The sequence below is a fragment of the Ailuropoda melanoleuca genome, chromosome 12 (assembly GCF_002007445.2).
Source record: "Ailuropoda melanoleuca isolate Jingjing chromosome 12, ASM200744v2, whole genome shotgun sequence".
Taxonomy (NCBI): domain Eukaryota; kingdom Metazoa; phylum Chordata; class Mammalia; order Carnivora; family Ursidae; genus Ailuropoda; species Ailuropoda melanoleuca.
The window spans coordinates 27,305,043-27,330,500 of NC_048229.1; the positions used below are offsets into that span (position 1 = coordinate 27,305,043).

Below are 25,458 nucleotides of genomic sequence, written 5' to 3' on the forward strand. Positions count from 1 at the left end.
CTTCAAGTGAGAGTCCGTGGTTACCCCACTTCTGCTTTGTCATCATATGGCAGATGTATGGGCCATTTAATTTGGGTTTTTAGTTCATGAGTCCTGGATCCAGCAGAGCCACCCATAGACTTGATAATATCACTAGATCCTGGATTTACAGCCTGATGCTATTATTGGATGGAAATCCGGGGGAGCATGTCCTGGGATGGGAATGAGCATATTTTGTACATGGGATGAATATGAATAACTGTGGCCAAGAAGTCAACAAGAAAACAGAAATGGATGTTTGTCTTTGAGGCTAAGCAACTTGTCTTTTAGTAAACCTTGACAAATGGGTCACAAACATCAGATTTTTGCTGTGCTTTCTTTTACAGAAGAGAAAGTAATCAAGGGAACTTGGAAAGCTTCCATTCAATTTTTTTCCCAAATGGGAAGAGTATAATCCCATTTTCCAGGAACAAAGGAGGAAATACTGGTGAATTCAGGGAGCAAGTTACTATCTAGTAGTCCAACGCATTAGTAACCTCTTGACTATGGATTCAACTGTGTTATTTGCTTTGGTCAACAGGATAAGGTGCAAATGGCAATATTTTAACTCCAGCCCAGGTCTTCAGGGGCACAACATATCTTGACTTAGCCCCTGTGCATCTTCCATTTCCACGAGAAGAACATGTGAAAGCTCGCACGTTGTTCTCAAGGGGAAGATGAAGGACATGTGAACTAGAGCCAAGTCGCCCCATCTGAATGCAGAAAGAGCTGGACCAGAAATGAGTGGATCTGGGAGATTGGGAGGGCATGTGTGCACGTGTGCATTCACACACACATTCCTATTACTAGCTAGTGTTGAACCTTGGTGATTTCAAATCTTAATAAAAATCAGGACTCGATGTGCCTGGGCACAGCCTACATGGGCAGATGAAAGCACTTAGTGGACAGTATTGACTTCTTGCATGTCCAGCTATTCACACACAGTATATCCTGGTATGACTATCTTGACTGGGACACTAGCCACCTGTCACTTACTCTTGGTGGTTAAATGAGACTAATCCAGCTTTCTACCTGCAGGTGTGCTCACATGTCCCAGAAAGGCCAATTAGTGCAGTCCATCACCCTGGCTACATTGATCAATTTAGAAATGGACATGCAAGCAATGCTGAGTCTGCCTTATGCGTTTTGTTGCAAGTGTTAGTGTTAGCACACTATTTCTGCCTGGAGATGCTGGTGGATATCTTCCCAGCATATGAAGAAAACCAATCTGAGAGTTAAGTCTACACAGTGGAAAGTGGCACCTAGACACGGAAAAAGACAGATTCCCAGTACCATTATTTGAACATTTGCATCTACCCATGCTTGAACCCATCATAACTCTAGTGTTCAGTTATGTGAGGCAATCATTAATCAACAAGAGTTCTTAACGGACTTGGGAAGAAAGGAGTAGCTGGGAAGGAAAGATGAGTGTTGTACTACTAGATAGTAATTTGCTCCCTTAATTCACCAATATTTCCTCCTTTGTTCCTGGAAAATGGGATTACACTCATCCCATGTGGGAAAAAAATTGAATGGAAGTTTTCCAATTTCCCTTGATTACTTTCTCTTCTGTAGAAGAAAGCACAGCAAAAATCTGATGTTGTGTGACCCATTTGTCAAGGTTTACTAAAAGACAAGTTGCTTAGCCTCAAAGACAGACATCCATTTCTGTTTTCTTGTTGACCACCCTGCTCTCAGGAGCAGTGGGTGCCCAGCTTTTGCCAGAGACTCCCACAGGATGTTTTAGATGTTACCATGTGCTTGCCTGGCCGTCGTATTGTGCCCATGCGAACTTTCTGGTTTTCGTAGTGTACTGCAGTACTGTTACCATCAGGAGAGCTGGTTGATGGGTACATGGGAACTCTACTATTTTTTTTTTTGCAACTCTAAAACATTTTCCAAAACAATTATTATTTTTTTAAAGAAAATGTCTTGGTCAGGACTTCAGATGAGATAGGACAGATCTCAGGGCGGGCGGAACTAGAGACACACTCCCCGGATCTATGAGGGAAATGTTGTCATTGATGGTTTCCTGGCTTGGTTGTGATAAGGAAACTGTACACCAGGCAGTGGAGAACAAAAGCGTCAGAGTAAAACCTCTACCAACACAACCTGGGGACAAAGTGGGCAGGAGGGACCTGAGATGGCCCAGTCCCCCTTCTTCCTTTGAACTGTAAAACTGAAGACGGGATCTTGGTCTGGGTGGAAGGGACATGATGCTCACAGAATTCCTGTCCCTGCTTTGCCTTGGTAAGTCTCCAGGACTGGGACAGATGGGTTTGGGTGGATGAGAAAATTCACGGTGAAGCGGGGGTTGATGCGAAATGATGTCTTCTCTGTACTGGACACATGCTACCTGTCAGAGTTTCGTGGGCTGTGGTACGACATGCCTCTGTTCTGGTGCTCGCACATAGGACACAGGGAAGTGAGGTTCAGAGATGTGGGGTGACACCCTCGTTTACTCGGCTGAGAAATGCAGAGCTCCCATGAGGTCTCCAAACCTAATTAATCCACATACCAGTCTTGCCATGAATGTTTGTGGGCATATAGGGGGGCGAGATACGTAGGCTGTGGAGTTGTGGGTTTGGGTATAGACCAAGATTACAGAGAAGGGCTACGTCTGGAGACAATGGATGAAAAGAAAATTTTCTGATCAGCCCTTGCTCTACTGATTTTAACTGTCCTCAACTTGAACATGATGTAGTCAAAGGGACCTCAGCCTGTAAAAAGGAAGACCCGGGATTATGACTTTGGCTTGGTCTCATAGGAGCTCTAGACTGTGCACCAGCAGCTCCACTGACCAAGCCCCAGTTCCTCTTTCGTGAGGTGGGGCTGAGTGGTGCGTGTAGAGGAAATCAGGACTTGTCATCTGCCCCAGTTCCTTCTTCCTTCTTCTGGAATGCAGCCCTTCCTTTGGGTTAATGCTGCCCCCCCCCAGACTTTTGAGCTCTAGGGGTGGCTGTCAGTCACTATACCGCAAAGCTCCAGCTGCAGGGCAGAATCAGTTGGGCAGTCAAGAGACTGACCTCGTCCTGCCCGTATTCATTTCCCGGGGCTGCCGTGACAAAGTGCCACATGCCACGTGGCTTCAACAACGGAAATCTATTCTCTCCCAGTTCTGGAGGCCAGAAGCCCACGATCAAGGTGCCAGCACAGTTGGTTCCTTCTGAGGGCTCTCAGGCCCCAAGGGAGAATCTGTTCCAGGCTCTCCTCGCTTCTGGGGATGGAAGGCGGTCCTTGGGTTCCTCATTTGCAGAGGCTTTGCTGCAATGCCTCATGGCTTCGGGTGGCCAGCTTCCCTCTGCATCTGTCTACACCTCTCCACCTCTTCTTATGGGCAAGCCAGTCATACTGAATTATGGCACCAGCCTACTCCCAAGTAATGCTATTTCCAAATAAGTTCACATTCACAGGTTCTGGGGTTGAGGACTTGAACGTACCCTTCTGGGGAACACAAATAACCATTACTCCAGGGATGGGTCCGTGATGAAAAGCAAGCCTGTCCAGCTCTCTCAGGAAGTTTCTCAAACTGGCATTGGGACTCAGATAAATTTTGGTCTGAGTGTGAGCTTCCAAAGATGCTAGAGTGTAGCTGCCTACAGCCCGCTTCCAGGCTCCTGGTCCTGTCTGAATATATTCGGAGGGAATGGGACCTGGCAGCCGAGAGAAAAGACCCCAACAGCACTGAATCCCTGGGTCAGGCTGCTCTGGAGGCCAGAGCCACCGTTGCACTTCACGGAGGTTGCTTGCCTAAACTCACACAACTAGTCATTTCCACTTCATCTTATTTCGGGCACACTTCTGATATTTGAATCTTTACACATCTTTAGTACAGAGGGTACGTGTACCCAGCTTACGTAAAATTTTAAAAATGTATTGTGATACAGTTCACATAAGAGTAACCACTTTAAAGGAGACAATCAACTGGCATTTTAGACATCCACAATGTTGTGTAACCACCACAAATGTTTTCATCACCCGTAAAGGAAACGCTGTGCCCACAAAGCAGTCACTTGCCGTCCCCCTTCCCTGGGAGGGGAAGCCACCCACCTACTTTCTGTCTCTGCAGATGTAGTTATTCTGGGTACACCATGTAAATGGAGCCATACATGTGACCTTTCGTGTCCGGCTTCTTTCTCTTGGAATGATGTTCTTGAGGTCCATCCATGATGTATCACCGCTACATTTCTTTCTAAAATAGAATAGGATAATATTTTATATAACATAATCCGAATAAGGTTTTACATAAAATTTTTAAGCTTTCCAGATGACAAGTTCAAAAGATGAGTTAAATTGTGATTTAACAGTAACCTAGAGATCCAGGTCTGGTGCCCAATTCCGATGTGTGAGGGTGGGGCCCGGACACCAACTCTTGAACACCAGTTGGGTGTCCTGTAACTTACCTCACTTCTGACACTATCTGCCTGGAGTTAGCGTCAGATCCTGTAGGCAAGGGCTCAGTGCCCCCAAGACTGCCTCCTTCCCAATTTAGATGCCAACGGTTCATCGGGTTGTCACCTGATCAACGGACTGTATATCAGGAGTTCCCATGACCCCCTCTTTGAGTTCGATTAATTTGTTAGAGAGGCTCACAGAACTCACAGACATAGTTAACTTAATAGATTAGCAGTATATTATAAAAGGGTATAACTCAGGAAGAACCCGATGGAAGAGACGTGGAGGGCCAGGTATGGGGAGAGGAAGCAGAGCTTCCACGTCCTCTCCAGGCACGCCGCTCTCCCTGCACCTCCACCTGTTCATCACCTCGGAAGCTCTCTGAACCGCCCCCCCCTTTTAGAGGCTTCATTACATAAGCACACTTGATTAAATCATGGCCATTGACGATTGATTCCATCTCCAACCCCTCTCTCTTTCCCAGAGGTCCAGGAGGGAGAATCGAATGTTCTAACCTTGTCATCAGATGGTTGGTTCCCCTGGCAACCAGCCCTCATCCTTAGGTGTAATCCAAAAGTCACTTCATTAACATAAGGAAAGACACTTGCGTTGCATTCAACGGTTAGAAAATTCCAAAGGTGGGTGTCTGGTTGATTCAGTTAGAAGAGCATGATCCCTTGATCTCGGGATCGTGAGTTCGAGCCCCACGTTGGGCGTACAGATTACTAAAATAAATAAATAAATAGACTTAAAAAAGACATGGTTAAGAAAATTCCAAGGGTTTTAGCAGCCGTGTGCCAGGAACCAGGACAAAGACCAAATGTGTGTTTCTTATCGTAAATCACAGTATCACATTAGTGTTTAGGGAGCTGTGGTTTCCAATGTCCCCACGCCTTCCTATCTCAGGGAAGGTGCTAGCACCTAACAAGGCTGGAGAGTGTTCAGAGCAGGGAGCCGCAGGGTAGATGACAGCTGTCTGCCAACAACCTGCTAAAGAATACAAGCATGTCAGTGGTGTCTGTAAAGGGTCAGCCAAATGACAGACACTTGATAACTGGTGGGTGTTTACTGTACTTCTTTCCGGAGAAATGTGCTTTTTTGCAAGTTATCCTGCATTCCCCTCAATGACAGTTCCCTCTGTGTGGCCAGTCCTCCTTGTCTACGTCCACGGTGGTCCCTTGTTAGGAAAGAGGGACAGGTTCTGAGGAATCCAATGCACGGTGTGGAGACTGTAGTTAATAATTCTGTGTTCTCATCACAGACACGCACACGCACATACAGGGTAACTCTCTGAGCTGATGGACGTGTTAACTGGCTTGATTGTGGTGATCATTCTACGTGTGTCTATACAGATCATCATGTTGTGAAACTCAAGTAGATACAGCTTTATTTGTTAAAGAAAGAGAACCTCTCCATCACGTTTATACCCTATTCTCCAGTATGGTAAGGCAAAATGAACTAACGTCACCTGTGTGCTTACTTCAAAAAAAAAAAAAAGAATCACTGTTTGAGCAGAATATTGTCTGATACCGGAGCCGAGACAACATGAGTCTAAAAGCAGGTTGTGGGGAGAGGCCTAAAAAGGGACCATGAGACCTAGGATCCCCTGACCACCCAGGGGATGACATCCTACCTACGAGTCCCAGCCACCATCACTGAAAGTGCCCCCTCAGGCCCCCACCTCCTTCCTTCTTGGTGAAACTTGGGGGGTCCATGTTGTGAGTTGACCCCTGAGTTTAAACAAGGCCCAGACGTCCTGAGATACTCTTGCATCTAGAGAAATTCTAGCTTCACCTCTTGACAGACCCCAAGACTGGTTTCCCATTATTTCCATCCAAGGGATGACCTTCCTATCCCAGAATGAAACACACAGAACAGAACACAGGAGAGGTAGGGTCTGACGTGTGTGAAGATCAAAGCCGCATGCTTTAGGACCACGAATGTCTTGAACTCCTTGTGAAAAGAACCTGATCAGAGAGAGCGCCTTCTCTCCATTTGAATCAGGGAGGAAACCCTCTGCTCACACTCCACAGTAAAATAACCATTGTGTTACTGAAGTGGCAAAGGGTGAAAAGGGCAGTCATAGAAAGCAGGAGAGGAAAATATAGGTAAACATGCAATGATGTCTAGATAGTAAAAGAAAGCTTGATCATGAAAGCAACATGGTAAATCACAAAAGGTTGCTGGAATTTTGTACATAAACATAGCTCCTGAATGAGAAACAACGGGACTAAGTAAAAGGTAAAAAATCAATCCAAGGTAGTACCTTCAAGAAATAGGATGGGTCCTGAACAAATCAGTCATGCATTCTCTGCCTGATATGTACTCAAAGATGAGTCTATAATCCATGTCTCATGAGGGTTTCTCTTCCAGGGCTTAGCCTGGGCTTTGCAGATGAGAAAAAGAATGGTGAGTTTTCTTGCATAAACTCTATCTCCTCCTGCAACCCAAATTTCCTCCTTAATCCTCTGAATTCTGGGAGGGTACTGGTGGTCATCATAAGAAGAGTCCGACTAACTCTCGATTCTTTCCAGAGACGCTTCCCAAACCCTCCCTCAGTGCCTTGTCCAGCTTAGTGGTTGGACACGGAGGGAACGTGACCCTGAGGTGCCAGTCTCACTTCCAGAATGTGACGTTCACGCTGGGGAAGCTGCAGGACTCCGGGTACAGGCAGGAACAGCGATCCACAGGACACAAGGCTGAATTTCTCCTCACTCACCTGGAGCCGAAGGATGCTGGGATGTACTTTTGCACCTACAAGACAATGGACTCCCAGGAGTGGTCAGGGGAGAGTGACTACCTCCAGCTGGAGGTCAAAGGTGAGAAAGGCAGGGGCTCCTGGGTGGCTCAGTCGTTAAGCGTCTGTCTTCCGCTCAGGTCATGATCCCAGCCAGCATTCTGGGATCCAGCCCCGCATCAGGCTCCCTGCTTGGCGGGAAGCCTGCTTCTCCCTCTCCCACTCCCCTTGCTTGTGTTCCCTCTCTCTCTCTCTCTCGCTGTCTGTCAAATAAATAAATAAAATCTTACAAAAAAAAAAAAAGTTGACAAAGGCAGCTTCAGGTTTTCTGTTGAGGCTCATCTCCCTTCTCCTGTGATGGAAGTTGGCTGGGGAAGGAAGAGTCCAGGAAACAGACAGATGGGACCACTTGAGCATAAAGTATGGGGGAAATGGGAAATGAGTGTGGGGACAGGCTCTCATTGGAGATTCTGAGTGTGTATCAATGACGTGGATGTGGGAGAGTGTTTTAGAATATAGGTATTAGGGGTGCCTGGGTGGTTCAGTTGGTTAGGCATCTGCCTTCAGCTCAGGTCATGGTCCCAGGGTCCTGGGACTGAGCCCCGCATTGGGCTTCCTGTTCAGGGGGGAGCCCGCTTCTCCCTCTCCCTCTGCCTGCCACTCCCCCTGCTTGTACTCTCTCTCTCTGTCAAATAAATAAATAAATAAATAAATAAATATTTTTTTAAAAGAATATAGGTATTAATAGAAAATTTGAGGTAGAGTACGGCCAAAGATGAAGAGATGATTGTCATTGAGAAAAAGATAGTTTGGGGGCACCTGGGTGGTTCAGTCAGTTAAGTGTCTGCCTTTGGCTTGCATCATGATCCCAGGGTCCTGGAATCAAGCCCTGTGTCAGGCTCCCTGCTCAGCAGGGAGTCTGCTTCTCCCTCTCCCTCTGCCCCACCCCCTGCTTGTGCTCTCTCTTGTGCTCTCTCTCTCAAATAAATTTTTTTTTAAAAAAGAAAGAGTCTGTTAGCGTTCCCAAGAAGAGGGGTATAGCCATGCCATGCAGGACCCCACAGAGAAGCACCAGGGTCAGTCAGGAAGCAGAGGGAGGGATAAGACAGGACAAACACCTTTACTGTGGTTTCTATGGGAAGGAACAGGCTTAGGATTGGCTCTGGGGTATAGAGGCTGTCCCTGATTGTCTGGTATCTGGCCCTGGAGTGATTAGGGCAAGGGGATGGTGACCCAGAGTATGACAGCCATAGAGGAGGTGGTTGGGAGTATGAGCTCTGGATTGGTTGGTTTGCACTTGAGAGGTGCACCTGGGGAAGTGGATACCCTTGGGGGAGGATCTCTCCAGGGTCAGCAAGGTCCCAAGATATCAAAGTGTCAAATTCAGAAAATAAAATATGTGGTAAATAGAGAAATGGGTAAGAGTTAAGGAGATTGCCTCAATAATCAAAAAGTCCCAGTGAAGAAAAGCCCACAACCCAGTGGTTTCACTGGTGATTTCTACCAGACATTTAAAGAAGAAATAATGCCAATCTTTCTCAAACTCTTATTTTAAAAAATGAAGACGTGGGGGTGCCTGGCTGGCTCAGTCGATTGAGTATGTGACTCTTGATCTCAGGGTCATGAGTTCAAGCCCCACGTTGGGTGTGGAGCCTACTTAGAAAAAAACTGAAGAAGAGGGAACATTCCTCACTCATTTCATGAGGCCAGCATTATCCTGATACCAAAGCCAGATAGCAACACCAGGAAAAACCTACAGAGCGATATTCCTGACGAACACAGATGCAAAAATTCGCAATAAAATATTAGCAACCAGATTTGGCAGTGCATTAAGAAGATCATATGCTATGGTTAAGTGGGATTTATCCTTGGGGTGCAACGATGGTTCAACATACACAATAAATGGGGAAAAAAACCAAAAACAAATAAAACAAAAACACAATAAATGTCATAGACCCCATTAATGAATGAAGGACAAAAAATCATATGATCATCTCAAGAGAAGCAGAAAAAGCGTTTGACAAAATACAACGTCCTTTCAAGATTAAAAACTCTCCACACATCAGGTATAGAGGGAATGCATCTCAACATAACAGGACATACACAACAAGCCCACAGCTAGCCTAATACTCAAAGGTGAAAGGTCAAAATCTTTCCTCTGAGATTAGAAACACGACAAGGACGTCCACTCTTCCCACTCCTATTCAACATAGTACTAGAAGTCCTAGCCAGAGCAATCAAGCAAGACAAGGAAATAAAAGGCACCCAAACTGGAAAGGAAGAAGTAAAACTGTCTTTATTTGCAGATGATATAATCTCATATATGGAAAATCCTAAAGACGCAACCAAAAAACCGTTAGATCCTGAATAGCCAAAGCAATACTGAGAAAGAAGAACAAAGCCGGGCATATCACACATCCTGATTTCAAACTATATTACAAAGCTAGAGTAATCCAAATGGTATGGCACTGGCATAAAAACAGACACACAGATCAATGGGACAGAATCAAGAGCCCAGAATTAAACCCTCACATATACAGTCAACTAATATTTTCCAGGGGAGCCAAAAATACTCAATGGGGAGAGGACAGTCTCTTCGATAAATGATGTTGGGAAACTGGATAACCACACGCAGAAGAATGAAATTGGACCCTCATCTTACACCACTCACAAAAATTAACCCAAAATGTATTAAAGACTTAAACGTAGGATGCCAAGGCATAAAACTCCTAGAAGAGGGGCGCCTGGGTGGCACAGCGGTTAAGCGTCTGCCTTCGGCTCAGGGCGTGATCCCGGCGTTATGGGTTCGAGCCCCACATCAGGCTCCTCTGCTATGAGCCTGCTTCTTCCTCTACCACTCCCCCTGCTTGTGTTCCCTCTTTCACTAGCTGTCTCTAATAAATAAATAAAATCTTTAAAAAAAAAAAAACTCCTAGAAGAAAATGGGAAAAACTCCTTTGCATGATCTCAGCAATAATTTTTTTTTGCATATGATACATAAAGCACAAGAAACAAATGCAAAAATAAATAAGTGGGATGGCATCAAGCAAAAAGCTTCTGCACAGCAGGAGAAACAGTCAGCAGGATGAGGAGACAACCTACTGAATGGGAGAAAATATTTGCAAAATGGGGGTGCTCCTTCCTGGGATAGGGAAGACTGGCAAGGAAGAGGACTGGAAGGGGGAAATTAGTGGGATCATTTATAAATGTTCTTGTTATTAAAAATAATATCAAACTCCGGGAGTATGAAAAAGAGCCATCCAGGGGCACCTAGGTGGCTCAGTCGTTGAGCACCTGACTCTTGATTTCGGCTCAGGTCATGATCTCAGGGCCATGAGATCAAGCCCCGTGTCAGGCTCTGTGCTCAGCATGGAGTCTGCTTGAGATTCTCTCCCTCTGCCTCTCCCCACTCCTTTAACTAACTAATTAACTAACGAACTAACTAACTAGATAAATAAACAAATAAATAAATAAATAAATAAATAAATAAATAAATAAATAAATAAATAAATAAAATCTTTAAAAAGAAAAAAAAAGAGCCATCTAACGTTCTGGCCCTGGTTTGGGGACTCAGTGAGCATCCCAAGAGTGGAAAAGACATTCTCTGCTTCCCAAAGAGGGCTTACAGTCCATAAGCAGAATATGAGGACCTACGTCCCCAAGGTTTCCACTCTATCATTGTGACCTTCTCCCCCCTGCATCCTGTTTTCTAGATGACCTTGATGGACGTGGAGCTACTGAAGTGAAAAATGGTAAGATAATTTGAGAGGTGTTTTTCCAAATTATACCCACCTTATGAGGCAGGCAGTCCCTTTTGATTAAAAGGCACAGAAGATTCTTGACGCCTGCTTTCTGACGGTCACTGGGAGAATGACTGCCTTTCTGGGCAGATGACCCCCAAGCTCCTCATGGGTTAAGGATGGGTAAAACGACTAGAGGTGTGTCGTTTGTTATTTTACATAATGAAAAACCATCGCGGAGTTTTGTGAAGAATGGGGATGAGCTTGTGTGTCTGGTTTGGGCAATGGGATGGGGACCCATGGAGCCCAGGTGCTTTGGGAACGTGTGTGATCAAGGGTTTGCTAAAGCTTTAAAGTTCTCAAAAACAGGTGAATATGAAGTTATTTGTCTCTGATGTTGCTTTTCCATGAGGAATTGACTAAGAGTCTATCCTCGGAGATGCTTGTAAAAACTTCGAGCTTTTGGCATCTTTGGATAAAAACAGGAGCTCATCCAGATTTTAATGGCCAAATATATAATGTAAGTTGGCATCTAGTTGCTTACTCATCCTTAATTTCTGCAACTCATAACCTCCCTGTAATCTGCTCCAAGAGCCAAAATTGTTCAAGGCTGTCATTAGAGTCTATGCTGGCATAACCAGTTTTGTTTTTTTAAAGGTATCTCCCAACATGTCCTCGCCTAAGTACTAGCCTTGGAAGATGTTTTTATGCAGTATTAGCAGACTTGGGAAATGATTTCTACTGCAGCTTTATGAACATAATTCACCCCAGGAATGTTTTCTGGGAGAGATATGAAATCTGATAGAGTCAAGGATCATGGAAGTATCGGAAATAAGGCGGGAAGTCTCGTGATGGGTGAGAGGGGAAGAGGAGCGTTCATGCTTCTAGCTCTCGCATTACTTATTTTCTTTCTTTTTTATTGATTCATAATTCACATCCCATAAATCCACCCTTTTAAAGTACACGATTCAGTGGCATTTGGTACGTTCACAACGTTGTGCAACCATCACCACTCTATAATTCCAGAACATTCTCATCACCCCCAAATGAAATCTCCTTCCCCATAAGCAATCTCTCCCCATTCCCATCCCCATGATGGACACTTGGGTTGTTCATACCTTTTGGGTATCGCAATTCATGCTGCTCTGAGCATTGGTGGACAAGCACCTGTTTGAGTCCCTGCTTCCAATGTTCCTGAGTATCTACCTAGGAGTAGAATTGCTGGGACATATGGTAACTCTATGTTTAACTTTTTGAGAAACTGCCAGATTGTTTTCCAACGTGGCCACACCAATTTACATTCCCACCAGTAATACATGTGGGTTCCAATATCTCCACATCCTTGCCAACCCTTATTTTCCTTTTATTTTATTATAGACATCCTAGTGGGCGTGTAGATCATTTCTTGAGATGTACTTTCTGAGTTCAAATTTATATTTGAAATATATTTATATTATTTATAGCAATCCTAAATGGAATAAAGTCTTTAAGCGCAGACGTGATGCCCCCAGCCGTATGTACAGATGTGTACGGGCACACAAGGCCAGGCTTCCTCTCTGCAGCCTGTGACCTCATTGACCCCCTGGCAAGCTGTATCCCACTGCTCCGTGTGATTCCTTCACACTGACACCAGAGACTCTGTAATCTATTCTGGTGGTTTGCAAAGACTGATGTGAAATTTGGCCAGGAAATGTGGACATCTCAGGGTGAACTCAGATCAGTAGGCTGTGGCGACGTATGAAGGGGAAAGTCCTGTGATAGCTTACTTCTCATTTCTAGTGAGTTGCTGTGTGAGAGAAGCCATTGGCTAGACGAAGGGTAAGGCAGGGCCTTACGGGGCCCCCCTAGTCTGGGAACAACTGTTCCCACCCTGCTTTCTTATGTCCTTGGAGATGCGCTGATAGTTTGCTGCTTTTGAGGGTCTCTTGGATTCAGTGCTTCTAGAAGACTCCAATAAGTATTAATGTGAAAGTGACATTGCAGGGGTGCAGGGGAAGGAGGGCTGAGAAGAAAAGGACAGAGCAAGAGTGGGATGTGCGCATCCCTCCGTGGTGTCTTTGGCTCAGTGCCGGGCTAGGGCATCCATGCTCCCACAAATGGCAGTCACAGTGAAGAGGTGTCCCTGCGATACGTAGATCCTGAGGCCTTTGGGGTCCTTCCCGGCAGTCCCCCGCCAAAGAGATGCAAATGTTCACGTTGGGGAGTGAAAGAAACCATGATCCGAGTGCATAAAAATGGCAAAGGGATCTGGGTGAGCAGGGGTGGAGGCGTGCTGGCATCATTTGTTACAGAGGGAGACAGGTGTGGGTGGGATATCGGGGGAGAAAATAATCATTATCACTGCAATCTCATTATCCTACAAATGAGTCAGATTCTAGGCTCTGAGCTCTGAAGCCAGCGCTTTCCATCACTACGCAGCCCCGCAAGCTCGGTGCTCTCATCCCGCGCCTCTCCTTCTCACCCCACCTGCTTGAGGTATAATTGACGGAAGCGTACAACGTGTTGGTTTGATGCATGTGCACGCCGTGGAAGGATCCAGTTAATGAACGCACGCTCCCCTCGCGGGTTTACCTTTGGATTTATGAGAATGTATAAGACCGACTCTTGGCGAATTTCAGTTGTGGTTGTCAAGCATTGTCACCATGCTGTGCACTGGATCTCCAGCAATCACTCATCTTTTCACTGGAAGCTGGTAGCCTTTTACCAGCCTCTCCCCACCTCCCCCTGCCCTCCGCCCCTGGCCACCACCACTCCACTCTGCTTCTACGAGTTCAATTTTTTTTTTAAATTTTGTTTTAGATTCCGTGTGTAAGTGCAATGTAATCACGTAGTACTTGCCTTTGGCTCACCCCACTTAGCATAACGCCCTCCAGGCTCATCTGTGCTATCACGGATGGCAGGATTTTCTACTTTTTTATGGCCGAATAATATTCCAGTATATATACCATTTAAACTACTCTTGAACTGGGAGAGAGTTTGGATTTTCGTTCATCTGGGATGGGACTTACTGTTCCCTCGGCAGCATCACAGTTATTTGGGTAAACGTGCATCTCCCCAGATCGTGAGGTCACTTCTCTGGGGTTTCCACACCCAGAGGCCAGCACGGAGCTGCCCGGACCTGTGGCCGACCGGCCGAAAAGGTTACACGTACCAGGATGTGAAGCCCATCCCGGCTGTGTGACTTGAGCAATTCCCTTAACTTCTGGATACTTGGTTCACGTTGGAATGAAATAGGAACATAAAGCTATCTTTTTTTTTTTTTTAAGATTTTATTTATTTATTCTACAGAGATAGAGACAGCCAGCGAGAGAGGGAACACAAGCAGGGGGAGTGGGAGAGGAAGAAGCAGGCTCATAGCAGAGGAGCCTGATGTGGGGCTCGATCCCATAACACCAGGATCACGCCCTGAGCCGAAGGCAGACGCTTAACCGCTGTGCCACCCAGGCGCCCCTATAAAGCTATCTTATGTGCTTTTTTAAAAATTTAATGTTATTTTATTTAAATTCAATTAATTAACATACAATGTATTACCAGTTTCAGACGTGGAGGTCAGTGACTCATCGGTCTTACCTAACACCCGGTGCTCATTACATCACGTGCCCTCCTTCATGCCCATCACCCAGTCACCCCACGCCTCCTCCCCAAACAAACTGAGGGTTGCTGAAACTCAGTTTGTTTTTCTATGATTAAGAGTCTCTTATGGGGCGCCTGGGTAGCGCAGTCGTTAAAGCGATTGCCTTCGCCTCAGGGTGTGATCCCGGGGTTCCGGGATCGAGTCCCACATCGGGCTCCTCGGCTGGGAGCCTGCTTCTTCCTCTCCCTCTCCCCTGCTGTGTTCCCTCTCTCGCTGGCTGTCTCTGTGTCACATAAATGAATAAAATCTTTAAAAAAAAAAAAAAAGAGTCTCTTATGGTTTGTCTCCTTCTCTGGTGTCTTCTTGTTTCATTTTTTCCTCTCTTCCCCTATGCTCCTCCGTTCTGCTTCTTAAATTCCACGTATCAGTGAGGCCATATGAAAATTGTCTTTCTCTGACTTACTTCACTTAGCATAATACCCTCCAGTTCCATCCACTTCATTGCAAATGGCAAGACTTCACTTCTTTTGATGGCTGAGTGATATTCCATTGTGTATATGGACCACATCTTCTTTATCCAGTCATCTGTCAACGGACATCTGGGCTCCTTCCACAGTTTGGCTATCGTGGGCACTGCTGCTATGAACAAGTGGGGCCCATGTGGCCCTTCTCTTCACTACGTCTGTATCTTTGGGGTAAATACCCAGTAGTGCAGCTGCTGGGCCGCAGGGTAGGCGGCTCTATTTTTAACGTCTTGAGGAACCTCCACACTGCTTTCCAGAGTGTCTGCGCCAATGTCCATTCCCAGCATCTCATGTGCTTCTTGTCAAGATGAGAAGAACACACGTGAAGCATCTGACACAGAGAGGCTCACGATAAATAATCAGAATTATTGATATGGCTGAGAGGTTTATTGGGGATTTCCCCCGTGCGAGGCCCTCTCTGCGAGCGCCCACCCAGTTAACCCCCTGCCATCCAGGCCAGCAGCTACTGTTCTTATCCTCACTTTGAACAGGGAAACGGAAGGTCAGACAGATTAAGGAAACTCCCATAGTCATTGGAAGTTCCAGGTCGGAAGTGGCAGCTGCTAGTTTCGGGAGCCAAGTTGTCTGGCTGCTCACACCTGTTGGGCTCAGCTCGATCAGGGTGTCTCAGGAGCCAAACTGATTCTCCGACCTGCTCCCCTCCCACCAGCCAATGGATTAATCTTTGCTGCCACCTTCAGCTGCCTCTCCATTTCGATCCTCTTCCTCTCGGTCGTCTTCATCAACAGATGCACCCAGCATGGTGAGTTCAGGGAAGCACTGGTTTGTTGGTTTGTTTGCTTGTTTAATCAGTAAGCATGGAGCCCAACGCAGGGCTTGAACTCAAGACCCTGAGATCAAGACCTGAGTTGAGATCCAGAGTCGGACGCTTAACCGACTGAGCCACGCAGGCGCCCCAGGGAAGCACCGGTTTTAAACGCTGGGGAAGGGGAATGAATTGAAGGATCTTCTCGTTACATCAATTCCTCCTTGTATTTTTTTGTTTTGTAGGTTCGTCACATGAAGAAGCCACCAAGAGGTAGATACACTTGACATCTCTCGCGCCCCTCCCTTCCTCAGAGACCCTGTTCGCACATCTGTGATTCCCACGCCTCTTCTCTCCAAAGCCTTATCCTCTCCCTCAGTCTTCAGATCCCATACTTTAATGTGTCTCTGTCTCTCAGAACCAGCCATTCTGAATTTCCCAAGCAGGAGGCTACGGGTGAGTGGTAAGGGAAGAAACCACAAGGGAATTGTGGGATGGAAAGAATAAGTCTCCTTCCTGCAATCTGAGAGTTGATTTTTTTTTTCCCCTTTCACTCACATGCAGATTTATCCAACCTGGATAGGATATCTGTCTCGGTGAGTTCTCCCCACGAGGTCACTTACTACCACAGGCGACCCCGTCTGCCTCCTGGTTTAGCCCATACTCTAGTCACTTGGAAGCCCCCAGCTCACACAACTGACAAGAGGCCAATTAATATGGTGTTTAAAAACACGTGCTCTGACCAAACTCATAAAGAGAGAGAGGAGAATGGTGGTTACCAGGGGTGGGAGAACTGGGGAGATGTTGGTTAAAGGGCACAGACTTGCAACTAGTAGATAAGTAAGTCATAGGGGCGTAACGCACAGCACCGTGATTATAGTTCACAGTGCTGTATCACAAACCTCAGAGTTGCTAAGAGACTAGACCTTAATTGTTCTCATTGCAAAAAAAAAAAATGGTAATGATGTGACGGGATGGAGGTGTGTGCTAACACTATGGTGGTGGTCATGTTGCAAAACATGAAGGTACCAAATCAACACATGGTGCCCCTTAGCCCCATACGATGTTACATGTCAGTTATATCTCAGTAACCCAACAAAGAAATACGTGCTCCGCATTCCAGAGCAGCTGGGCTCCAACTCCCCATGGCTACCGTGTATCACCGGTCTGGTCTGAGACAACTCACGAGACCCCTGTGATCTGGACCCTTCATTCCCTCCCTTATCTAATGGGGATCAAAATCCCCCATGAAAAGGGCTGTGTGAATCCAGGGAGACACGAAACATAGAGGGTTTGCTGGAATTTCTGGCAAATTTTAAATGTCAGATGGATGGCATGAAAGCATCAGTTAACAAATGTTAATCAATGTACATCAATCAGTTTTTTTCTATTTAAAATACTGCTTATTTGTGATTTAACATGAATTACCATTACCTCTAAGAACCTTTATCAGGTGACATTTATGTGTCTTTCCATAGGACACGGAGGTTCATTGGTTCATTCTTTATGCCAAAGAAAGTAAAAAGAGGCATTAGCAAAAGCTGCAAATTGTTCACTGTTGTATTTTAAAAATATCTATGCACATGGCATTCATTTAGATACATATATTTTTTAAAGGTATGGAAAACATAGTTTGCAGGTTCACAAATGAACCATCAATGAACAAATCTAGTCTATTTTAAATGTGGGGTAAATGACATTGATTAACAAGTTGTTGATAATAATAATATTATAATAACATAATATTATGAAGTGATGCCTCCATACACTGAAATTCTATTCAACAATTAAAAAAGGAAGAAACGAGTGACAGATCCATGTGGTAAATGGATGCACTGCTAAGGTATGAAAAAAGCCAGATACAGGAGACTGTCTATTGTCCCATTTATGTAAAATCTCTAGAAAAATCAATAGCTACCTATGGCAGGAGCCAGGAGAGCACAAGGGAACTTTTTTGGTGACGAATGTTCTAAAACTTATTGTAGTGAAGTCTACATCATTCTACAAACTCATTAAATGTCATCAAATTGCACACCTATATTAGGGGACTTTCATGGTATAGAAATTATATCTCAATAAAATTGTTTTAAAAATAGCTTAATATTACATAACCAGTAGGTATTCTTCTGGGATGGTGGTTCTTATTCTCAACACCATACATTTGCAATGATTGTTCTTAGCACAGGTCGTAGTTATTAGTATCATGTTATTAAAACCGGAGTCAAAACCCTCATCCTCCCCGAGACACAGCCATTCCTGGAATGGCGCTGTCCAGTACGACTGCCCGCGATGATGGATGTGCCCTGCGGCTGAGCTGTCCAATGCAACAGCCCCTGGCTACACGTGGCTATTCCACATACGAAATGCATCTGGTGCAACTGAGGACCCAAGTTTTGAATTAAATGTGATTTTAATTCACTTAAATGTAAGTCGCCATGTGTGGCTTGTAGGTACCATATTGAACAGTAAGCTCTAAACGCCCATCTCTTTCCCCCAAAGACTGAAAGACCCCCAGGGAGTGAGCCATGCTGATCTATACCTGTGGCAGCTTCTGTCCCCCGCCAAGGAGCCCTCAGGATCTGTGAATGTGCAATGAGGCAGGTGAAGGAGGACAGCCGGAGCCCTGGAGGAAGGAGAACATGGGGTTAAGATGGTGGGATGAATGGACACATGGAAATCAGGTCACTCCGTGTCCTTGGCTCATTAATTCATAGTAATAAAATTAAGTTTTCTGCCTTTTTGCTTCCACACCTCTCAAGAATTACTGGCTGGGTTTTCCTAAAGTCTGGAGTGTGGCTTTAGAACGGATTGACTTAAAACATGTCCTTTGTTTATGGGCTGATGGTACTATAAGACCCACTTAGGGGATTCTGGATGGCACCCCATAAGTAGAAAGACTGTTCCCCAGAAAAGTCCACTGGCTGCTGTTGGGTGAGGCCTCCCACAGACAAAGGGATTTTGAAAAGGAGCACAAGAGCGGCACTTGGGTGGCTCAGTCAGTTGAGCGTCTTGCTCTTGGTTTCAGCCCAGGTTATGATCTTAGGGTTGTGGAATCGAGCCCCACATCAGGCTCCTCGCTCAGTGCAGAATCTGCTTGAGATTCTCTCTCTCCCTCTTCCTCTGCCCCTCCCCCTGCTCGTGCTCTCTTTCGCTCTAAAATGAACTAATGAAATCTTAAAAATAAAGGAAGTGGGGGAGGGGGGGAGGGAGGGAGGAAGGGAGGAAGGGGGGAAGAAAAGAAAAGAGAAAAGAAAAGGAAAGAAGCACAAGATACAAGCCACAAAATGAACACTCAACCGTGAACCAACAAAGCGACCCTCAGTGGCGTGCACGAGGGTAAGCCACTAGCTGTGTTGGGCTCATGACCCTTCCAAGCTGTTCTGGGCAGCCCTCTAGTCTTAAACCCAAGATCAGTTTCCTTGTTGACATGAATGTAAGAGTTTTCTCAGTGACATCATATTTCTATTCATATTATTTCTTTAAAATCAAAGGATGCAATGAAGCTAGACTTCCAAATATATTTGGTAATCCAAAAATATGTGGATTTTGTCACTTGGCACCCATAACTTCATTAATTTACGTATTATGTCCCTGTAAGGATTTTTCTGAGCGTGGACTTTTTTCTGTGACAATGACACAGAATGGCCAGCTACATACAAACACAAATAAATGAGCTCTGCTTCCAAAGTCATGTCACACGATCAGGACTGAAAGTCATTTTTTAATACATGAATGAACGAAAGTATAAGGATTTGGGATCCACATATAAATATTCTTAACTCACAAGCACATGGCTGGGTCACATGTCTCTTTTTAGGTTTTTAATTATGAACTAATTTGACCATAAAGGAAAACACCACATTATATAAATGGAAATATGCACACTATCCTTACTTTCTAGGCATTTTTAGCTGTGTTTCACTTCTACCACTCCCAATCTGTTGCCCTTTCTCTCTTCCCCAGAGGTGAGCTTTATCCATGTTATTATATTTAATTCTTTCTTTTTTTAAGATTTTATTTATTTGACAGAGAGAGACACAGCAAGAGAGGAAACACAAGCAGGGGGAGTGGGAGAGGGAAAAGCAGGCTTCCCACTGAGCAGGGAGCCCAATGCGGGGCTCGATCCCAGAACACTGGGATCACGACCCCAGCCGAAGGCAGACGCTTAACGACTGAGCCACCCAGGTGCCCCTATTATATGTAATTCTTATGCATTTTTTCATACTTTTACTACACAGACATGTATTGATAGTCAATATATGGCAATATTCGATGTGTTATTAACATACACACATATATATGGAATCCTATTATATATTATAATTCTGTGACTTTTTATTCTCCCCAATATTATGCTGTTGAAAATCATCCAGGTGAATTTTGTGTGTCTAGCTCATTTCCTGCCATATAGAATTCGGCTGTTAGCCATACCTTGGAACGTTGCTCAGCCCCAAAAGGGAACGAAGCCCCGTGACACACCACAGCATGAATGAACCTTGAAAACATTATGCTCAGTGAAAAAAGCCAGTCACAAAAAGCGACATGCATACTGTAAGATTCCATTTCTGTGAAATGCCCAATACAGGCAAACCCTCAGACCCAAAGAGTGGATTCATGCATGCCAACGGGTGGAGGGAAGGGAGAATGAGCATGGGGTTTCTTTTTGGGGATGAGAGAAATGTTGTGGAATTAGAAACTGGTGATGGTTGCATATCTTTTTGAATATACCATTTTAAAAATATGCTGAATTGTAATGCTTTAGAAGCATAGATGTTACAGTACGTGAATTATATCTCAATAATCCAAATTTGTAAAAAGAACTGGTTGGATGGACCAACCATGGCTTGTCTTTCCTTCTTTCCCCAACGGCTAGATGTTTGGGCTGTTTCCGGGGCTGTGCTATCAGCAAAATGTTACAGTAGACATTCCCTTCACAAGTGTGATCTCTCGATGGCATATTTAGAAGTAAAATCTGTCTTTTGTGATGTCCACGCCTTTAATCCCACTAGGAGAGCCAAACTGAGAAGTAAGGTAGTTTTCCCTATTTATACTTCCACCAGGGATGTATAAGTTCCCAGTTCCCCACGTCCTTGCCAATTCAGAAATATATTAAACTTGATAATTTTTGCTGATTAAAATAGATGAACTCATAACCCACTTTAAGCTGCCTATATAAAGATATCTCATGGTTGCTTTAATTTTCATTTTCCTGATTGTGAATGAGGCTTATTGACCATTTGGGGTTTCTTTTCTGTAAATTGATTATTTCTATCCAGTGTTCACTTTTTGGCTGAACTGTTGGTCTTTTCCTTTCTGATTTATATACATATAGCAGGCATACCTTTCCTTTGTAAGCTGTATGCTGCGAACATCTCCTTGAAGCCTGTGACTTGTTTTCATTCCTTCTGTATCTTCTAATGTTAGCTACTTAAGGTAATTCATCTTTTAATTTATATGTTGAGGGACTTCTCATCATCTTGACTAGCTTTACATGATGAATATACTCTCCCATATCTTCTAAATTAAAATGCTTTAATTTTGCTTTTCATATGTAATGCAGCTGATACTAATTTTTGTCTAAGGTGTGAGGTAGGGATCTAATTTTTCCACTTGGACAACCAATTGCCCTAGTACCTTTTATTGAAAGACGCATTCTTTTTCACTCAAATTGTGTCTTTAATCTGATGAAATGTGCTCACTTCTATTTCATCTGCACCGCCTTCCATTATTAGTGAACTTCAAACTCTTGGATGGAAGTGACAAAAGGAGAAACCTGATTTGAAAAGACTTGAAAACAATAAAGAAGAGGTGGGACACCTGGCTGGCTCAGTTGATAGAAAATGTGACTCTTGACTTTGGGGTTGTGAGCTCAAGTCCCACCTTGGCTGTAGAGATTACATTTATTTTTTTAAAAGAGTTATTTATTTATCTGAGAAAGAGAGAGAACGCTCATGCACATGGGGCAGGGAGAGGGGGAGAGAGAATCTCAAGCAGGCTCCCCAGGGAACACGGAGCCTGACACTGGGCTTGATCTCAAGGCCCTAAGATCATAACCTGAGCAGAAACCAAGAGTCGGATGCTTAACCAACTGAGCCACCCAGGTGCCCCTAGAGATTACATTAAAAAAAAAAAAAAAGAGGGAGGGAGGGAGGGAAAGAAAGAAGAAATTGAGTCATGTAACCGAACTAAGGAAAAGAAAGAGCTAGAGATATCTCAGACAATTGCATCCACAGGCTCAAATATCACTTAGACTTTTCCTCTCTGTATCTCTCATCCCTGTTTCTATTTCTGTGTTATCATTATTATTCAGACCAGCTGTCCTGAGGAGTCTGGGACTGACAGTGACAATTCTAGGCTCACAGCCTTGCAGACTTTTAGCCAAAGAGGTAAGGGGGGCTTTCACTTACTGGATCAGTTTAGAAAAAGATATTACTGGCTACCTTTGGAACATGCTAGAAACTCACTCACAAAAGATTTAAGCACAGAGGAAAGAAATCAAGCATTTATCTTGCCTTTCATTTATAACCTGGACCTCAGCACAACCACAGTTTAGGAAGATAAGCTTCAACTCATACATTACTACAACTAATACATAAAGAAGAAAACCTCCAAGTCTTATCTTTGGCTAATGCATGCCCACCTGATCAGGAATAATAACAGAGGATATGGTTTAGCATCTTTCATCTATGTATCTACACGGTAGACAGAAAACCCAGGCCTGCCAAGTCCTAGACCAGAGGTCAGCAAACTTTTTCTGAAAAGGACCAGAGGCTGGTATTTTCAGCCTTTGCAAACCATAAGATCTCTATGTCGACTCATCTCTGCTCCTGAAGCATGAAGGCAGCCATATCTGTTATGTAAACAAATAGATGGGGCTGTATTCTAATAAAACTTTATTTACAAACACAAGTAATGGGCCTATTGCCAGCACCCATCCTAGACCAACGCTTTTTGAAATCTGAATGAATCACCAGGATAAGAATTGAATTAAGCCAGGGAATACGTATTCTAGGATGCAATAGAAGGCTTTTTTTTTGCTCCTTCCTCAGTTTTCAGATCTGTAAAAGTGGGAAACAAGCAGGATAGGATGGTTTCTGGAGTCCTCTCTGCTTGGGGTGCTGAACTTCTGGGGCTATCCATCCTGCTGCAGAGGTGGTTTCGCCTAAGGGAGGGGGCCCAACCGACATCTCTTTGTGAACAGACCCAGCTGGCTCTGCAGCCAGGATGGGGCTTGTTTCCCAGGAACTTTGCAGCTTGTGGCTTCGCCTGGATAGCCTGAGTCAGTCTGTAAAGTGCACTCAAGGCAACTGGGTTGGGAAGAGGGTGAAGGGGCCTGAGAACAGAGAGGCCACCTGTATCTTGGGACCCTGGCCTGTTCCAGATTCCCCCTTGGGTGTGTCAGCCTCTCTGCTCTCAGTGCACGTGTGTATGGTTGGGGGGGCACTCTGGGGGTGAGGACAGAAAGCAGAGGAGAGTGAGGGGTCAGTCAGCTCGGAGGAAGGGAGAGAAGGCTCAGTCTGGATTTCCACGAAAGGCCCACAGGATGAAGCCACAAGGGCCTCTGCTCTACAAAGAGTCTCTCTCTGACTCCCTCTCTCTCTGTCTCTCTCTCTCTCACACACACACGCGCGCGCACACACTAATACCCCTCCAGCAGCCACAGTAACACCCAGTAGATTTGGGTGATTTAAAACACGGGGGGGTGGGGAGGGGCTTATCAACAGAAATCTATCCTCTCTTAGTTCTGGAGGCTGGAAGTCCAGAATGGAGTGCCGGCCAACTCAGCTTCCAGTGAGAGCTCTCTTTCTACCTTTCTACTGTGTCTTCACATGACCTTCCCTCTGTGCTCGCACGGTGGGTGGAGAGACAGAGAGAGATGGAGAGAGACAGAGAAATGGAGAGAGATGGAGAGAGACAGAGAGAGACAGAGAGAGAGGGCCAACTCCCTGGTGGCTCTTCTCATAAGGACACTGATGCTATCAGACCAGGGCCCCACTCTTAGGACCTCATTTAACCGAAATTACTTCCTTAGAGGCCCATCTCCAAATACAGCCACACGGCAGTTTAGGGCTGCAACATAATGCATTTTGGGGGAACAAAGAGAGTCCGTCCATAACACACACACGTATACACTCTTCTATGCAGACACCCCAGAGAGAGCAACACAGACCCTCTACGCATGCACAATCACACACACCAACTCACACTCTTGTGGGTTCCACTTTGTCTACCCCCAAAATTCATACATGTGAGGCCTAACCCCCCTGTATCTCAGAAGGTGGTTTTATGTGGAGATGGGGTCACTGCAGACCTAATTTAAAAGGCGGGCGGGCCCTTCATCCCACACGACTCTGCCCTTCTAAGAAGGGGAAATTTGGGCACAGAGATGCACACAGGGGAAGACCATGTGAACATCGGGGTGAGGCATCTACAAGCCGAGAAGCCCCAGAAGCCAGGAGAGAGGCCTGAGACAGAAGGAACCAAGCCTGCTGACCTCGATTCTGGACTTCTGTCCTCCAGAACCAAGTGAGAATAGATTTCTGTTGTTTAAGCACCCCCCCCCAGTCTGTGCCGCTTTGTGACAGCAGCTGGGAGAACAGGCGAACCCAGGGAACTAGGGAGGCAGCAGGAGGCCGGCTAGCAGGAGGTGAGCATGGCTCCAAGCCCCTGGCAGATGCTATGCTGTCCCGTAGGAATTCATCAGCAAAACACAGATCCCAAGATAAATGACTAAGAACTTCAAGATGGTGAGTGCAGGCATGAAGCCCCAAGCACAGGGTCCCTGCTGAAGGCGAGGCCCCGCGGCCCTGGCCTCACGGCCTGCACGGCCTAGGAGCTGGAGGAGCGGGCGGCCGGCACCAGCCAGCAGCTCCCGGGATCCGTGCACCTGCCCCTTTGCTGCCCTCCGCTCCCGCACAGCCCGCCACTGACAAGGCACTGAAGCCCCTGGGGGAGTCAGTGGGCGGGGGAGCGCTACCTCTGTTCCTCTAGTCGGGAAGTCATTCTCTTTAAAACTTGGGCGCTCTTGGTGGCCATCTGTCTCACCATGTGGAGGAAGCCGGTCTTTAACGAGAAACACGAAGATGACTCAGAGCCTCGGTGGAGGAGACGGAGCCCTGCAGCTTTTGTTTTCTTCTGACTGCTTCCAACACGCAGCATCCCCCCCTCCATGCAGCTTTCTTGTTCCATCATTCTGGGAGCCCTCTGGGCCAAAAAAAAAATTTTTTTTTCTTAAATAAATGACACCCGAAAAAGTTTTTGAGTCGGAGCTAGTCGGAGAAGGGATTTTGTTTTGAACAGAGTCTGGACAAATATCGTTAAAATCGCGGGCCCTCATATATCATTTCGGACATCCACTCTGGTATTCACCCTCAGTCACGACAGTGCATCTTTCATGGCAATGAAGTGATTCCCAATCTATCGCATATTTGCTAAAATTCCAAACACAGTATAATGAGGGTCTCCCACTGGTGTTTTCCTAACTTGTGTCTTCCAAGGGGGGGCGTGCCGGGGAAGAGGCCAGGGTTGTGGAAAGGTGGTGTCCTTTGTTTTCCGATGGTGTTGGGTATACATTCGGGTTATGTGAACCTAAGGAAGATTTCTTAAAATCGCCAGGACTCCGCGTCCTCACCATAAAGAGAGGCAGATATCGGATAGGGCTGTTGCCAGTAGTAGGACCCACCGTCCCAGTTTCCCCAGGACTG

General features: G+C 45.5%; 1 protein-coding gene across 7 annotated transcripts; it reads left to right on the forward strand.

Moving 5' to 3' along the window:
* The first annotated feature begins 2,068 nt into the window (after nucleotides 1-2,068).
* Nucleotides 2,069-18,502, forward strand: LOC105241461 (V-set and transmembrane domain-containing protein 1). Of its 7 annotated transcripts, none has more exons than XM_034637779.1 (9): nucleotides 2,071-2,268; nucleotides 6,787-6,822; nucleotides 6,948-7,232; nucleotides 10,864-10,902; nucleotides 15,659-15,751; nucleotides 16,000-16,027; nucleotides 16,116-16,210; nucleotides 16,319-16,350; nucleotides 18,254-18,502. In XM_034637779.1, exons 1-9 carry the CDS (start codon nucleotides 2,232-2,234, stop codon nucleotides 18,284-18,286), a joined length of 678 nt encoding a protein of 225 aa, XP_034493670.1. In that variant the 5' UTR covers nucleotides 2,071-2,231; the 3' UTR covers nucleotides 18,287-18,502. The 7 variants fall into 7 exon arrangements, with proteins under 7 accessions (XP_034493671.1, XP_034493670.1, XP_034493672.1 ...); XM_034637781.1 differs by having other exon boundaries at nucleotides 16,116-16,217; nucleotides 18,254-18,362; XM_034637784.1 differs by having other exon boundaries at nucleotides 2,072-2,268; nucleotides 16,173-16,217; nucleotides 18,254-18,362.
* Nucleotides 18,503-25,458: the final 6,956 nt, after the last annotated feature.

Excerpts from the sequence above, each read along its gene's own strand:
- LOC105241461 (XM_034637779.1), top strand. The coding sequence starts at position 2,232 with ATGATGCTCACAGAATTCCTGTCCCTGCTTTGCCTTG. Across the intron at positions 2,269-6,786 it reads CCTGTCCCTGCTTTGCCTTG|GGCTTAGCCTGGGCTTTGCA; the intron begins GTAAGTCTCCAG and ends TTTCTCTTCCAG. Across the intron at positions 16,028-16,115 it reads CATGAAGAAGCCACCAAGAG|CCTTATCCTCTCCCTCAGTC; the intron begins GTAGATACACTT and ends TTCTCTCCAAAG.